Genomic DNA, 18492 nt, shown 5'->3' with positions numbered 1-18492 from the left:
CCAACTGAGAAAAGATCAAATCATTTTTAGATATTTTAGTGGGGAAATATTAATGATAACAGAAATCTGTAAGAAAGTTAGAAAAATAAAATAAGTGAATAGAGAGGAATAGAATAGAGAAACTGTAGCAGTGCAGCACACACACACACACACTAATGTGATGTAAATGAGAGTTCGCACACATTTCATGCTAATGCCATTTCACAGTTTATATGTTTTAGTGCACACACAGACGTCATCATCTCTTTATGTCCCTGCAGCACTTTGAGGTTAGCATTAGCACAGAAGCTAAACACTGATATTATCACTATGTGCGTGTGTGTGAGTATGAGCATGTATGTGTGTGTGTGTGTGTGTGCACTGTGGTTCATTGGCTTGTAAATCAGTGACCTCCAGAGAGCATGTGAGGAAGCATGCATGCAAGGCATTGACACATGCTCACACTGAAGGTCAATTATTCTCGCGCACACACACACACACACACACACACACTCACAGTCTTGTTTCCATCACTTCTGGGGACATTACATTGATTTCCTGGAGGTTTAAGCACCACCTAACCATAACAATAAACATTACTTGCCTAATCCTAACTCTTACCTTAACCTAACTCTAACCTCAAACTAACCTTAGAGCAAGTCTTCACACTGATATTTACGATTTATGATTTACATTGTGGGAACTTGTTTTTTGTCCCCAAAAGTAAGGCTAGTCCTCACAATGTGACTGTGTAAACAGATTTTTGTCCCCCACAACTACAGGAATATGCGTCCACACACACACACACACACACACAGAGAGAGAGAGAGAGAGAGAGACCTCTGCGATGAGGACGACGATGACACAGTCCTCCTTCTCGGTGGCACTGAGCTCCGATATCAGAGAGCTGAGCGTGTCGGTCAGGTAGGAATGGACCTCCCTCTTCACACTGGGAACCCCCATCACTATGGAGACTGCACACAAACAGAGGAGATCTCACATGAAGAAGAAAAGAACAAGAGCAACGCAGCTCTGAGTCAGAAAACAACAAATGAACAATTGTTTACATTCGAAGGAAGACATGGCATGGAGCAGCAAACTGCAAGGAAGTCAGAGGTCACAGTGGTCTGACAGTGTCCCTCTGTGGTCCAGATCTCCAAACATGCTCTTCATCGCTCCACACACATCTGATGTCTTCAGCTGGTCGTTTCAGTCACGTGTTTCATATATGCTGCCGCTCATTCAGTAACATTTTGTGTACATTTACTTATGTAGTGGGGGGCAGCCGTGTCCTAGAGGTTAGAGAAGCAGCTTGTGATTGGAGGGTCGTCGGTTCGATTCCCCCACCGGACGGGCAGGAAAAATTTGGGTGTGGTGGAGTGACTAATGCGAAAAATGCTCCCCGCCTGATGTACCCTTGAGCAAGGCACTTAACCCCCTGGGCGCTTGATGCTGCCCACTGCTCCTGTGTGTGTTTCACTGCATGTATTTTGCCGGGTGTTGCATGTGTGTGTTCAACTAAGGATGGGATAAATGCAGAAGACGAATTCAGTGTGTGTATGTAAAAATATATATACTGCCAATAAAGCTGATTCTTCTTCTATGTAATGTAATTAAGTACAATACTGAGGTACTTGAATATTTTCCATTTCTTGCTTCACTTGCTGCTGCTAAGGGAATGTGAAATGTTTCCAGCAAATACACATGGCCAACAGGAAGTTCAGGGGTAGTACAGGGATCAGAGAGTGTGCAAACATTCCAGCAAATATCAACAGCCACTGGAAAGTTGAGAAGGTCTTTAAATGTCAAGTGTTTCCAGCAAATACACAGAGCCAGCAGGCAGTTTGGGCGGGCAAGGAGATCTGAAAGTCAACAGTAGGTCAGAAGAGCTGTGGGTGTAGAATAATCGCAGCAGTAGTAAGAGGGTTTTTCAGGCTTACTGGGGGGTATTACTCCCAGCAAGTACAGAGAGCTGGTGGGTATAGGTGCCCTGTGAGTGCTATATTTTTCATTTGGTTCCTCTTTACTGCTCTAGTGTTCAAATACCAAGCCACCATAAATTAAACATGACACTTCCTTCCTGCAGAGGGCTCGCATTAAAAGCATCATACCTCCCTTTGCCTGTAGGTAACGTTATTTAATTTTATTTTAATGCAAAATTTCATTTGGAAAATTTGCAATAAATCAGGATTTTGTCAACCAAACAAGACAGAAGCAGGACAGATAAGGATGAGTCAGAGCTCAAAAAATGAAAACCGGCTAGCAGGGATATAAATGCAAACCACACACACACACACAGACACACACATTGCCCTCTGGACATCAGTAAATTTACAGCCTCTTTATCTTTCTTTAACCTGATTTTGTCTTCTTATTTCTCTGGGAGAAAAACACTTTGTGCTGAGCCTGTTGTGTCTCAAACCCTTCACATGTAAATCAGATTTGCCACTCACTCACACACGCACACACACAGACAAATTTATCTAAATTTCTTGCTGTGTTTCTTTTCTTGGATTTTATCTCTTTGTCCTTTGTAGCACGATAAAGCACTTTTCATCCGACTAACCTGTTTTACTTGAAGTGCATCATAAATACATTTGACTGCACACTCTCGCTCACACACAAACACTCTCTCACACACACACAATAATAGCTTACATTTTCAGATGTGTTCATTCTCTCTGGTTTTATCTGTATTTAAGCCCTCTGTAATAGCAGGCTTGTCAGAGAAAGGTTTGCTAAGCAGAAAAAAATACTTCACAAATAAATATGACTTGACACACACACGCACACACACACACACACACACACACACACAGTGACCTTGGTCCAACCCAATTGGTCTTAGCTGTTTCATTCTCCAGGCGATGTGAATTGTCGGGGGCTCGGTGAGCTGCTTGCCCAGGGATAGTGCATTGTGCCTGGGTTGGTTATTCTGTTAGGTGCCCCAGGCCAGGAGTGTGTGTGTGTGTGTGTGTGTGTGTGTTTGCGTGTGTGCGTATTCCTGGAGTTGTGGGGTCAAAAATCTGTTTACACAGTCTTACTGTGGGGACCTGACTTACTCATGTGAGAGAGAGAGCTTGTGAGTGTTGAACGACTTTTTAAAAATTCTCTTCCTGCTTTTAATACACTGAAGATGATGATGGAGTTTTACCTCCAGTGCGTCCCTGTCCCACGTGCACGGCGGGCAGCAGACTGTCCTCTCTGTTCAGCAGGTGAGGAAGATGATGGAAGATGGAGGGCAGCTGCAGGACACTTTTACTGCTGCTCACATTCCATAACTTCAGCCTTGTCTCCTCTGAAAACAGAAGTAAAGATGAGGTTGACAGATGGGTGAGACCACGTTGCTGTAGATTAAAACCAGATTATACCACACTGGACCAGGTGAAATTAGATTAGTCTGGAATAAACAGGAAGTAGAAATCATTAGCATCGTGAAACAAATGTGAATAATCTTCACTGACCAGACAGGCTGCTCCAAGTCCGGTTGATGTCTCTCAGTGCCTGTTTCTCGGCGATGGCCCTCTTGATCTCCTCCAGGACCAGATTCAGCTCTTTGGAGCGCCGCAGGTTTTCCTGCTCAGCCGAATGGAGGCGCTCCCTCAACGCCAGGAACTCCCTTTGGTAGATATCCACCACATCTCCTGCAGAAAAGGAGGAGGAGGAGGAACGTGGGTTATTAAAGGTTTTAACACACTGTGTTTTTAAAATTTCAACAGAATCACCTAGCGGTATCTGAAACTAAAAATAAAATAAGTTTATTTTCTGGCACAGAGCATCAGATCACAGGTTCACACCTCCAGACATCTACACAAGACTGAAAATAAGTGAAGAGACACCTGATCGGATCAGTAATAACCTGTCTGGACCAGGTCAGTTAAATGAGATGGAGGAAGACCACACAGCGTTTTGCTGTCACCCAGTTACTGTATGATTTAACGTGACATGTGATTGGCTCACAGCAGCTACAACAGTCTGGAGTGATGTTGAGTGTGGTGTATTTGGCAAAGTTGGCAGTTTATAATATTTTAAAAGAACTATTTTGTACCTCTATTTCATTTTTAAAGATGTATAAAAGTTGGACTGGGGGAGAATCCAATGCTTCAACTCACATGATGGGGATCGATATCTAATAAAGCAGTAACTTGTATGTATTGAGAGACAGACTAACAAGTTGTTGGCTTGAGTCTGAACATTAGATCTGTTGACAGCAAGAATTGCTGCATTTACAGTTTTAGAGTAGTTCGCAGAATTGCACTGTAAAATCCATTTGTTTGAGGGGGACTGTGTTGGACTTGACTGACGGGCCTCTCAGCCAGTTATAGCCTGCTGTGGTCCTCCTCCTCCAGAAGCTGATGAATGGGTCTTTACATTCATTAAAGCCTCAGTGCTGTGATTCGCTGCTGTGATAATACAGAAAACAGAAGACAGATAGTGATGCTGTTGTGTGTCACTGATCTCACTGATCTGTCCTTCCATATTTTAAATTCCTCCTCAATAGTCATGTGGCAGCTTCATGGGATTACTCTGCAGGCAGCATGTGGGACTGAAACAGATTGTCATCACAAACAGGTAGAGGGGAAAAAAAGACGTAATCTGAGTAAAAACATGAAAATAAAACCCTTCATCTGCTGCAGCAAACACCATCATCCCTGCATTATTCCTCTGTGTTAATACTATGTGAAGGTAAATCTGCAGTAATCCCTGACACGCACGACTAAAGTATCGCCGCTGTTTATCAGGCTGCCACAAGAGCATGAACAGTTCAGCCAGTCTGAGCAGAAAACTACATGCTCCAACACTTCCTCCATGTTTTCCTGTTTGTCTTGCTGTAATGTTCCACGGAAGTATTACCATGAGTACAACAGAGTCATGTTGTCCTCACCTCTTCACTCAAAACACTTTCTGAGGTTAACTACACTGTTTTTAATCACAAATTATGACAGTCATGGTGCTATGCTTTTTTCTTCCATGACAACTTCCTGGAGATGTTTCAAATTAAAAGCCTTCCAGCAGCACAAACCACAAACTCTCCCACTTTTTAATCTTGAATCGTGTTGAATGTGTCCCACTGTATCAGAACAAATACTTTTGTTTGCACGCAGACTAATGACAAATGATTGTCACTTGTTCTCACACCCTCTCTCTTGTATGGTTTCAAGCACAGTGTCTGTTTTGGTGAAACAAAACGAGCAAAATAAGAAGCTTTCTTCTTACTCTTCTATCTTGGTCCCAGATAGAAGCAAAAACTGGACTAAATGAGTTGTCTTCCTACCCAAATTTCTTTTCAAATTTCTTAAATACAAGACCTGATAGTGGCACTAAAGGAACAGTCATGAAGAACCATTAGGATTCATCCTCTGAACAGCATTCATGGAAATCTGCCTAGCAGTTGTTAGGATATTTTGTCTTGGTGTTGTTCTCTCAGCTGAACTTTAATTGATGGAAAAGTCAAAACAGAAAATCTCATTTTGCTGTAATTGTTCCCCTAAACCCTCATTAATGGAGCACAATAGCCACATCTGTTTGGCTAATAACTGAACACACACACACACACACACACACACACTCACACACACACACACACACAGCTTGCTGATGAGTTTTTAATGATGCTCCTGCCCAGTTATTTATCTGCTCTGATGAAATAATCTCCTTCCTGCAGCAGTAACTCTGTTAAACAACAACTCAGCACGAAGTGACTTAAAATCTCCTCAGAAAAAAAAGGAAATTTCACGTTATGCAATTTCCTGATCCGATTCTTGCTCCTCAAAGGAAGAACCTTTCACACTTTAATAGGTGCCAATAACAGACAACTGCCATTAAAAGTTTCAGAATAAGCTATTAGCAGCTCTTGTTTGCAGTGTACTCGTGAATGTTCAGATAATCATCACTGGATTACTGTGATACTGAAGAAAACTTAAAAACATGAGGATCCTCAGGCAGGTTCTGAATGCGCTCGCTCTAGAGGGATTTTAAGGGGAAATTAACCACTCCCCAAACCTTAGACCTTGTTAGTGAGCAGCCAGACTTCAACTTGATCACCTTACACTTGTCTCTTCCTCCTCACACAGCATCTTTGCCTCTCGTTTCTCCTTCTTCATCCTCCTCCCTTCACATTTCCCTCACAGTTTAAAGACCTCAGCTCTCAGGTCAATCTTTACATGCTTATCTTCACTACAGGTAGGACTCTCACAATAGGTAAATCCTCAGTTTGTTGTTTGTTTAGCCCAACAGTCTCATGTTGTGGCTGTAATGTAAGGGCAGAGCCTCTAGAGAGCGCCTGCAGGACTCTGAATCAAGCAAACTTAAGGTGGTTCAAGAGGTTTTTCTTTCAAGTTAAAACAGGAAAAAGGAAAGAAAATTATATTTGAGATGCTTTCACAACTGAGCCAACACACAGTAAATTGTGTGTGTGTGTGTGTGTGTGTGTGTGTGTGTGTGTGTGAGAGAGAGAGAGAGAGAGAGAGGGAGAGAGATAATAACACTGATAAACATGGTATTGGAGATGTGTTCCAAAGCCAGCCTCACTACAGGATAACTCTCTCATATACTCATGTTTTGACCCAACAGCAATTGATGCCAAAGATGATGATGCATGTGTGTGTGTGTGTGCGTGTCAACCTAAACTTAAAATAAGTCTTCACCCTAAAATTCAATTATTTACATTGTAGGGGCCTGCATTTTGTTCCCTTACGTAAGGCGCGAGTAAGACGGGTCCTCACATTATGGCTGTGTAAAGAGGCTTTTCTCCCCACAACTACAGGAATATGCATCCACACACACACACACACACACACAGAGAGAGAGAGAGAGAGAGAGAGAGAGAGGGGGAGATCAATAGCTGAATGAAGATGGATAAACATCACTAATACACCGTAATCCTGTACTGCAATACCACAACACAAACACTCATGTTTGTGACGCACAAAGCAGAGTTGAAAGGGCGGGTCAGGTTGAGTCAGCATGTGGTGTGTGTGTGTGTGTGATAGTACACAGCAATAATATAATAGCTACCAATCACAGGGTGGAGACCACCAAGGTAATGAGATTACCCAGCAGCTCTCTCTCTCTCTCTCTCTCTCTCTCTCATAGACACACACACACACACAACTACAGGATGACTCACACTTAATGGTCTTCTGGTTTTTCAGTTGACAGGAAGGGTGGAGCTGTGGGGTGTAAATGATGATGCTCTTCACTGATTTAATTGTCTGCTATTGATTGACCGATTGATTGATTGATTGATTTGACATTACTTTATACTTCTACCTCAGAATATTGTGCTGCATTTATCTGACAGCTGGAGATGTGATGACAATATAAAATGTGTTTCTGTGGGAAGAGATGAGGGCACTAAAGGAAAGAATACAAACACTGTTACTTACATATGATACGTGTGCAGTGTTGTGGTGCTGATAACCAGTGTGCGTGTGCATGCATGCGTGTGTGTGTGTGTGTATGTGTGTGAGAGAGAGATCATCTTAGTGCATCTGCACACAGTCCTTTTCACATGGCTCACTTTTCTAACCATGTCCCTAGCGAGGTCTCTTAAGGCAAAGTCTCCCAACTCTCTGCCCTTCCTTCCCACTTCCTCCCCTACATCTCACCCCCGGCAGATGGTGTTTAATCAGACAGAGAAACAAACACACACACACACACACACAGAGGGAGAGATAGATAGAGGAACAAGTGATGTTAGTCACTTCAGCACTGTACCATATTAGCCCACATTAGCAATCATTACAGCAGTGTGTTACACGAGCTACAAAATGTTCAGTGATCTTTACTGACAGCTATTCCAGCGGTGAAAACTCCAGGATCAGGTTCAACAGTTTGTCCAGAAAAGTCAAAAGCACTCCAGAAAAAAAATGACAGACAAGAAAAAAGCAGCCTCAACAGAAAAGATAGAAACTCCAGATAACACAAGCCAAAAGGAGTTTGAAAGTGTCATACAGGATTTCAGACAGGGAGCACAGGACAAATGACAGGAGAGTGAAGCTCAGAGTTCTACCTGCTGAGTCAGGGTGTGGTGCGTTAGAGAAAGAGAAGGGAAGGAAATTAAGCCATGAAATCAGCTGACAGCAAGGGGATGGGCACAGTCCCACAGCGGCGCAACAGCGGCTCATTATCAACAACACTCGCCTGGAGCCAAAAACACAAATTCAGCAAAACATGTTGTGCTGTGAAGAAATATTTTTGGAACTACGACAGTTCACTTGACTTTCCATCACCTGGGGGTGAGGACCTAACCTGTCATCTTTGTGAATCAACCACTCAGGGCACCACTGTAAAGAAAACACTATTCAACAGGGACACAGACTTCAATATGAGATTGGGATGATTGTGTTGTTGCTATCAGTCCTCAGTGAAAACGGAGGACAGTTAGTGTTCATGGAAACCCGACTGACCCTCAGACAACCAAAATCTACTTCAGCAGTTAACCAGCTAACGTTCTGACAGCAGGAAGAAATATGTGCCTCACAGATGTTTGGAGTTCAACAGCAAGACTTCAATTTCAAACTCAAGCTGAGAGCAGATTGGACCATGTTTTACATTTACAGTGCATCAGTTCACTGAAGATTCAACTTAACCTCTCTGTCCACATGGGGGTTCAATTTGTCTGATCACACTAAGGTCTTAATCTAGTTAGAGTTTACTAAATGAAAACACAATGTCTATCTATATCAAGAAAGGTTTTGATGCCCAGTCAGCTTCTGACTTGCTTTTTAACAGTATTTTCATTTCTGGTTAAAGTGAAGAGACAGACAGCCAGAGTGTGTGGCAGAGAGCAAACAGGTGACAAATAAACAGCTGATTTCAATCTGGCTGTGTCAGAGGAAGTCACTTATCACCCTCCCACTCACACACAGAGGCAAGCAGGTGTGTGAGGAGTGTGAACACACTTGGCAAGTCCAGACTTCAATAGAATGGCATCATCCTTACAGCATCAGAGCGTGTTGAAGACGGAGATTTGTCCATCACACTGCCCTCGGCTGGAGACTGTTGTTGTGTGTCCTACCCTGTCTCTTTCACGTTGTGTCCCGTCACGACAGCAGACACACCTGACTCGTAGGTCAGAGTTCCTGCTGACTAGTATGCTAGCTGCTACTGCTCCGGCTACATTAATTTGTCACATCACAGAGACTCTACGTTTCATGAGGGTGCACGACCCTTTCTGGACTGATTCAGCCAAAGAAACTGGTTTTGGCAGCTTGTACCTCTGACCTCAGCTGGGGGTCACAGAAATCGAGAATATTACCTTTGGGCTCAGCACCTTCACTGCAAAAGTGACGTGAAGGTTTAACTAAAAAGAGTTGAACCTAACTTTGAATGTTCACACCTCTCCTGTGAGTTTTCACAAGACTCCCACAATCCTCCTCTGCTGTTCACACTGATTTATAATGTGAGAAATCTCTCTTTCTCTCTCTGTCCTCCTCAACCCAGTGCCTGCCTCTTACCTTCAGTTTGGAGAAATAGCAAATATCTAAAAGCAACCACAATGAAGGAAAACAAGAGGTGAACCAAACGGCAGAACAGTCCATAACAAAGTGCTATTCTTCTTTTCTTCCATTAGTTCACACAGATCAGAGCGGAGGACTGGAAGGAACATTAGCATTCGAGCCAGACGGACTGAAACACAGAGAGCAGGACGAAGCAGCAGGACTGCCAAGATGATCTAGAAAAAATAAAATCCCCAAAAACATCAGAAACTAAAAGGCAGAGGAGACACAAAGGAGCAGAAAGTTGTTAGGAGCATTAGCATGTTAGCCAAAAGGACCGAATGAATAACATAAACGAAAGCAGTATCTGTTTGTCCTCTCAGACACAAAGACAGAGAAGGTTTAAAGCCTCAGTCTGATCTCAGCCAAGTGTGGCTGTCAGTGCAGAAATGTCCTTTATACCAACAGGCAGGTGTCCATTCATGTCTTTAATCAGGACACTTTGCACTCTTTGGAAACTATGATTTCAATATAGGATGATGGATACACCATATGATTTGATGTCTGTTATTACAGCTGCCAGGAAAAAAACAGACGCTGCCTTGTTCTCAAAAATAGTGACTGACTTCAGCACAAGGCTGAGAAACAAGAATCCTGACAGAAGACAAAGATGGCCAACAATGACCATATGTCCACTGTTTCAACTCTGCATGTCCTTAGTCCTTGGCTGAGGGCTGATGCTGGGATAATTTAGGCTCTACCCACAAACATTGGGGTTCTTCACACTTAACCTTAAGTACACTTATGTACAGGGAAACACAATTCATACTGCACTTCTGGTTAAATGTGTTTTGGAGCTAAACTAGATCTAAGCTGAACTCTTCTTTTTCAAGACTCAAGATTCAAGAGTCTTTATTGTTATCATTCGAGCATATACATATACACATATACATAGCAGCAAAAATTTAAAATGCACACTTAAGAACAATATAAAAATATAAAACACAAAGTAAAGCAAATAAAGTGCACTTAGTGCCAGTCTATGGTGTGCTGAGAGTTTTTGTGGAATTAAGAGTTGGATTTTGGAAATAATGCTTTAATTCCCCAAAAAGCAGCAGTTTTATTTCATTCACCCCCCAGACTGACACTTCCTGCTTTGTGTGCGACATGTATGTTTTTCTTCTTGGGTTAACACTGAGCTAACTGCTAACATGAGCATACTAACATGCTGATGTGTAGTGTATTTTCAGTGCAGGACTTTACTTTTTATGGAGTATTTTTACATTGTGATAGTAGTACTTTTACTTAAGTAGAGGATCTGAATACTTCTTCCACCTCCACCACCTGGTATATTATTCACTCTATGTCCTAACCCTAACCTAACCTCATTCTGTCCCCATAAGTGGGAGTAGGGTGGAAGGGTAGAAGTAAGGCGGGTCCTCGCAATATGACTGCGTAAACAGGTTTTTGTGCCCACAACTACACATCCACACACACGCACACACACACACACAAACAGTCTCTTCAGTTCAAGCGCAAACAGTATCATCTGACACCATGACTTCATTGTCCAAATTGTGTGTGTGTGTGAGAGAGAGAGAGAGAGCTGTATATGTACAGCCTGAGCTCTGGTTTCAGTCAATATGTGGACTGGATTTGTGTTTATTTGAGCCTTTAGTCAATAGTGTTGCTTGTCTGAGTGTGTGTCGTGTGTGTGTGTGTGTGTGTGTGTGGTTTGGTGCATTTCAACCCCCCACTCCAGACAAACACACACACACACTGGTCAGTTGGCAGTGCTCAGATATTTTCACATGCTGCTTCCTCTCACTATCAGCTGTCACATCCAATAGCAGCAGAGACAAAGAGGTTGTAGGCACCAAAATGGCAGCCTGTGGGATTTTATCTTCCTGACAGGCCAGATGAATGCTCTGGTTGCACTGGGTTTAACTGGGATTCAATGATTTCTACTTGATTTTTAGTCTAAACAGCTCTCAGTAATCCGATCCTGAGGAAAATGCAGTGAAGCTTTGTGAAGTTTATGCTTATTTTCATAATAATAATTCATCATTATTGTTATTTTTTTAAAGTATGTGAACAATGATTCATTTAACCATTTAGTGTTATTTTCTATAAATGTAAGGCCATTACGTTCATGCTGAAAGCGAGTACCACATGGCGCATAAGCAATGTCATTTTGTTTAGAACAAAGTTGATTTTGTGAGCTTTTATAGCACGAATGAAAGCATCAGTCAGTCATGTTGTGTTGTCTGGTGGACATGTTGATTGTTTATCTCATCACCCTGTATAACATGACAAAAGATCCAAAAGACAAAGTGAATATTTGAGTTGCTGGGCTACTGCCGCCTCGTTTGTGACATTTTATCGTATTAATCCCCTTCCTCCTTGGTCTATGGTGAGTGTGTGTGGATTTAATCTTTTATTTTAATGTATCAGAAATTCTCAATAGATTTGATACAAATTATTCTCAAACATGTATTTTCATGTCAGTGTTCAAGGGATTAAATCCCTCCATAATAAATGCTGTGTCTGATTTCTTCATATTATGGTGGTGGATAAAAGAATCCCTTCGTTTTATTTTAACTTGTGCCTTTCACATGTAATTTGTCAGTGAAAGCAGAAGGAATTCACATAAGCCTGGCGGCCACAGTCACTGCTCAGTGTACTGCTGCGAGCCTTTTAGGGGCTGTCAACATGGCTGCCACATTAGCATGTGTGCTAAAAAACACAGCAGCAGAAAAGGAGAAGGAGGCAGCAGGGCGTCCACGATCACACAGCTGGAGGAAAACACAGATTCAGACTGACTCTGAGATTCTGACATTTGACTGAAAATTTCAAACATGTTACGTACAAACATTCAACTGACTACAGTCTGTCAGCTTCCTCCTGCACCACTTGGTAACCACGACGACCGTGTGTGTCTGTGTGTGTGTATAGGAATCGACTTGACTCCCACCGTCTCCAGTTGCTCCTCACAGACACACGCACACACACATACAGATGAGATCAGATGTCCTCTAGACTGTGAAGTGTGTCCTCATTCCCCTGCCTGTCTCCCTGCTGCTGCAGCCACTGATAACATGAACTCACACACACACACACACACACACACACACACACACACACACACCTTAGAGATATTCTGTGCGTGTATGGCTGATGTAATGCCCTCAAAATATTAACACACACACAATGAATTCAAAATATATCCTAGCAATCTATTGCATTTGAAGACAACATTATGATAAATACAGTTTGTTAGTGGAACATTCAGCAGCTAAAGAGACAGGTATTCCCCTCAGGTCCAACCAGCTTTAGGAAAAAGATTATTTAATGTGTACATTGAGTTTTAAGTTTGCCCCGTTTTAAGAAAATAAAATTGACAGAAACAATATGATAATATATGATTATTTGTGAATGAGGTCCAGTGTTCCCTGTAGCTGAGGACAGGACACAAGACCCCCTCCACATACAGACTGATAAGATGCCTGTCCATATGATACTGGGAGTGTATTTTCCTGTCTATAAGATAATAGCTTCCTGTCTCTAAACACTCTGATACTTCTGACTTCTGTCATCCACGGGTCATACAGATTAACATTTCCTGTTCTGCTCTGTTCCCACACTCTCACATATACTTATATCATCCACCTGGTGTGCCCTTAGTCATAAAAAGTCCTCCCTGTGTTTAGTCATTCCCTCTCATCATTATGTGTCTTATGACCTCTTGGCTGCTCATTAGCCTGCAGGCTCTGCATGAGAAACACCTGCTGCACCAAGGAGGTCCTGTAGGCTCCATACTCCTTCACTGCTGCAGGGGAGGATGAGCAGGAGCGACTCTGTGACCCAGAATCCCACAGGGAGCTATTGTGGGGTCAGTGAGTGGGCCTGGGTACTTCCTGTTTACTGTCTGCGTTGATGGTCCCTGAAGATTACAATAAACCATAATGAACATGAGAAGAAGAGCATCATTTTGACCACAAACCTGATCACATGACTTCCACCACATTAAAGGATGTTCAACATATTACATTTATGTTTCTATTCCTGCAGATCACTTTCCAAATTTTTTAATGCAACTCATAATAATAATAAAACATGTTTACAGCACTTAATATAAACGAAACCAGTATTCACGGCCGTATGACAGTACTCACAGAGCTGCTGAGCTTTTGAGAGAGCAGTAATTAAAGGAGATGTTTCACTGTTCTTGAATGAGGTGAAAACAGGTTTGATGGTCGACAAAGAGTTCACACGTCTTTTTGTCTTTTTTGTCATTACAGGTCTATTAAATTGCGTGATAATAGTAACAGTAGCTCATAATAGTTTGGAGCAAGAACAAGAAACAAGAAGGAAACAAACAAAATCTTTTGCTTTGTTTGTGGGACAGAGCGCAGCAGCCCAGTGACACACAGACCTGGACACACCACTGCCCTCGTTATCTGATTTATGCATGCAAATCTAACTAATACACTAACTTTACATGTGTTTTAAAGTAATTTACAAATGCGCAGAGAGAATGCATAACTTAAGAAAGAAAAGCTGCTCACTATAATTCCCTAACATTTCCCTGTATATATTATGGTATAATTTTTAAGTAAGTTGTGATGAGCTAAAGTTGTAGTGTGCAATGCCATATGATAGCATGAAGTAGTCATGTTATGTTCTGAATATGATTGAAAGAAAAGCAAGATACAGATGTATTAAAAAGGTTCAGCTGTTTAAAGGCTTGTAAGCTATGGAAGGTAAAAACTGTGTAGTTGTGAACTGTTTATGATAGTGAAACACTGTCTATGGTAGTGAAACACTGTCTATGTAACCTGATTATAATCACTGTAGGCCTGAAAAGAACATCTTTTTGTAATCTTGCATCTTATAATTATTTTTTTATATTATACAAAGAGGCTTGGAAATAATAATGTCTGAGACCAGCAGTAACTTAGGCTAAAACTGGAAGCAGGCCAGCAGAAGAGAAATATTGGTGTAAACTGTGCTTAAGAAGTAATCAAAAAATAAATAAATAAGTAGAAAACCCCTGAAACAGCCAAGGAATAGACAAGCAGGTGCAACATAAATTAAAATGAAGCCTATTGAAAATCCCCAACCTACCCAGGGCAAAAAGATGACTTAATGTGACTTAATGGTGTAAAAATAAAGATGGTAAAGGGATGGACAATAGGTGTGGAAAGGTTCAGACCCTAAGGTATATAAGGTGAAGCCTCCAGTCATTTTATTCAGAGCCCTTCATGTGTACTCAGAGTGCATTGTGAACTGCTCTTCTTTTTTGTCAACATTAAAGTCTTTGCTGCTCAGAATCCTGTCTCCTGTTGGTGATTCTACTGGACTTCGAGAGAAGATTTTTTCTGAACAATCAGACACAGCTAAAATTTAGAATTTAATGTCTGTGGCCTTGAGCCTCTGAGTCCACAGGACAATATAAAGCTGTCTGACAGCACTACTTTCACAGTGGACGCCTGCGCGAGCCAGTCAACCAGAGGGGGGCACCTACTCAAAGTTTACAAAGTTTATTAGAGATCAGAACAATCAGCTCCTGCAATGAACAGTCCGTACGACACACAGAAGAGCAGTAATACTGCATCAGTGCTGTATCAGTCCGATAGATTTGCTTCTCCATCCAACTGACGGCCATTAAGACTCAGACACGGCAGAGGGAGGTATCTAATGTTTGGCTGTAGTTTCCAGAGGCAGCAGGCTGCACAGAAACATGCGACAGGCTGACAGTCAGAATAAATTAAATTATATTACTGGATTATAATTACTGAGATGGTACATCACTTTAAAGCTGCAACTCTGATAAACACTGTTTTGCTACCTGCAAATAAAATGCAGACTCTGCCAAATGTGAACTCGGCCGTTAATACAGAACACGAGTAAATAATTCATGTCAGCAGGCGCACTCAGCTGCTGTCTCTGAGAGACTTTTAAGAACTCATAAAGTAAGCACTTTATATGTTACAGTTTGGATTAATCGTTGTATTAATACGTGCTTATTTGAAGTTAAATTTCATGATGAGAGAGAAAACAGCAAGAATGAAGACAAATAAACAACTAAACACAATAAAAAAGATGTGGCTATTGTTTCTTCATAGGTTTAATGCGCTCACTGCTGCTATGATGTAATGATTAAAATACTTTACTATTAGCAGTAATCAGATCCTGAAGTAATAATTTGCAAAAATACTGCATTACAAATGTTCTAAGAATATACATCCAAGTAAAACTTGTACTAAAAATGTACTTTGCAGCATGGCTCTGGTCAACATTATCTTGTGAGTATGATTTTATTATCATTATTATTATTATTTTTAATAAAGAATGAACATATAAGCATATACTTCAGCATTGTAGCTTGTCAAGGTAGATTAAGAATAAGTATTTTATTAGCTTTAAAACAAAACAAAAGTACAGAACTGAAATATGCCATTGGGTAAATTCCACTGATGACACCACAGGTGTGTGTGTGTGTGCATGTATGTGTGTGCATGTGTGTGTGTGCATGTGCATGTGTGTGTGTGTGTATGTGTATGTAGCCTGTTCTTGATACAGTGCAGGGGTGCAGGAGGACAGACAGCAAACACAGAGACAGACTGTAGACTGTTAGCAGAGAGAGCAGGTTGGTGGTCAAAGGTAGAAGCTGCTCCTGATCCTGCACACAGGCTGCTGCTGCCACAGTGATGCCTTAGCGAACAGTTCGGCAGAAGGTCACTAATTATTAAACGTGCTCTCATTAAAACCACACAATCCAGTCACTGCAGAAATCCTAATTAAACACATTACCATTATCAAACCAGTAACTAGTCAAGAAATATTGTAATGACTGCATGTTTTATTAATCACTGGGCTCAGGCTAATTGCTGGAGCAGGCCTCTCTTCCTGCAAGTTAAGCTTTAACCAATAATGGCTGAAAGTGAAAGTGAAAATGGCAACTGGTAAAATAATTTAGCAGATTGCTATGTTAACACAATGCATGATAGTCAACAAACACTGTCATTTCCTGTTGTTCTGTAGTGTCGCAGAGCAGCAGCCTCTTTAGCCTCTTGTAGCTTCTAGTTTAGGTTCTGCGGGACACTTCCTGTCTGGTTCAGTCCCAGTGTTTCAAGCAGCTTTGATGAAGCCACAACACACACAACAGCAGCACCCAGAGGGATCTCACTGGGTATTAAAATCAGTGAACCCTCAAAAAAACGGCCCAGTTCGACTCAGTAAAAAGAAATAAGCTGACTCTTATTGTGAAAAAACGCAGCATGATTATGTGAGTACAGTGGATATTTTATTTTTGTTTGTTCATAAAACTTTCTGAAATTCAACACTTTGGGCACCATGTTTGAGTTCGTCGTGGAAGGTTACATTTTATTGTGAAGGACTCTGATCATTTTCTGTTTCTGATGAGTGAAAATGCACTGAGTTGCTCTTCCTTGAATTTCTGCTACACTGTATGTGTGAGTGGGAGTCTGTGTGTGTGTGTGTGTGTGCGCGAACTTGCTGATGCCCTGCAGGCTCTCTGAGTGGACTTTACTGAGTGGTCTGAACTCTCTCTCTCTCTCTCTCTCTCTCTCTCACACACACACACACACACACACACTCATTCAGTTCAAGTATCACTTCTCTTTAAACAAGGCAGCAGTGTGTCTCTTTCCTCCCTGGAGCTGGCTGTCCGTGTGTGTGTGTGTGCTCTCCCTCAAGCCTCTCACTTCACACACACCATTTAACAGCCTGTTCTATCCAGATGTTACAAGCAAGCAAACAGACAGATGATGTTTCACTTCAGATCCTCCACGCAAACTCACACTGATGCTGTCAAGGTTTTTACCTCTCCTTTTTAAAGCCCTGAATGGTCCAACTCCACATATCTCTTTATATCTATTTTTTTCTTTTGGATCTTACTTAGTTATTTTTTGTTTTTACTGTAAATCACTTTCTAACTTTGTTTGGTTCTTCTTATTATGTTTCATCACATTTCACACTGACTGAAAATCTGAATCGTTTTTTCCACACACGGAGATATCAAATGTGACAGAGATCAGGACATATGTTAGGACCTCGAGGTGGAGATCAGACTGTCTCACATCTCATCATGTCTCCTTAGTCTGTCTCCTGTCTTAAGCCTGAGTAAAAAGAAGACTTTTTCCTTTATTTTACAATGCAGTGCCAAGAATAAAATGTTGCCAACATACGCTTCTGCAAAACACAGATACATTAGTGTTGTAAGCTTAACGCATGTCAGCAACATTTCTACAACACGTCAGGTCACGTTCACCACTTCAACCAGCAACCTGCGACATGTTGTTGCAGCCTTTTATATTTTTAAATATATGTGGCATAGATAAAAAACATATATGTTTGTATATTTTCTTTATGTGTGGGTGAAGTTGTCTGAAATCAGCTGAGCTGAACTGATGGTCAGATGACAGACAGTATTACTGCTCTGCACAAACACACAAAAACTTAGTATGTAAAAAGTCAGAGGAATAAGCTTTCTGCGGAAGCAGTTTTCAGTCAAATATCAGATGACTCTTTGAACGAGTTGTAGATAATAATCACAAGGAGCTGATATGCGTTTGTCATTAAAATTTCAACCTCCAGCATCTTGTTTTTTTTCCCAAGATTTAGTCTTTCAGAAAAGTTGGCAATCATAACAGCAGACTTTGCCAACAAAATCTTCTTGAATGAATTCCACATTCAGATGGAAACAACCTGAGTGTGTGTGTGTGTGTGTGTGTGTGCGCGCGCACTTCTTCTTTTCAGTCTAATAGGATAGGATTGGCCTCTTTCACTCTTTCAGCCTGAGAATAAAATCATTTGCACTGACTGCAGAATCCAAGACACACACACACACACACACACATGCGTCCACCTCTATACTTGTGAGGACTCTGGCTGACATTAAACAGAACATTCTATAGGCCACAGCACTGAGCTGTGCTGATGCTAACCTTCAATCAGTGAACCTCTCTCTCTTTCTAATGTACTGAACCAGAAAAGTTCAGTTTTGAGTTAACTTACAGGTTTGATTCCCACAATAACAAAGTGC

At 41.5% G+C, this 18492-nt stretch overlaps 1 protein-coding gene across 3 annotated transcripts in view; it reads right to left on the bottom strand.

Moving 5' to 3' along the window:
• Nucleotides 1-18492, bottom strand: part of mgat4b (alpha-1,3-mannosyl-glycoprotein 4-beta-N-acetylglucosaminyltransferase B) — a 71251-nt gene that overhangs the window by 39478 nt on the left and 13281 nt on the right. For all 3 annotated transcript variants that reach the window (XR_006844882.1, XM_046406045.1, XM_046406046.1), the window contains exons 2-4: nt 3444-3623; nt 3134-3277; nt 820-953 (exon numbers count right to left, since the gene is read on the bottom strand). Coding sequence is in view for 2 of the 3 variants with exons in the window: in XM_046406045.1 (XP_046262001.1) it covers nt 820-953; nt 3134-3277; nt 3444-3623 (458 nt within the window). In the remaining variant the exon portion in view is untranslated. The remainder of the gene's footprint in view (nt 1-819; nt 954-3133; nt 3278-3443; nt 3624-18492) is intronic.

The sequence above is a fragment of the Scatophagus argus genome, chromosome 12 (assembly GCF_020382885.2).
Source record: "Scatophagus argus isolate fScaArg1 chromosome 12, fScaArg1.pri, whole genome shotgun sequence".
In the NCBI taxonomy this organism is placed as follows: domain Eukaryota; kingdom Metazoa; phylum Chordata; class Actinopteri; family Scatophagidae; genus Scatophagus; species Scatophagus argus.
The sequence above is the reverse complement of the archived record's forward strand: the minus strand, read 5'-3'. Positions and strand labels throughout refer to the sequence as shown.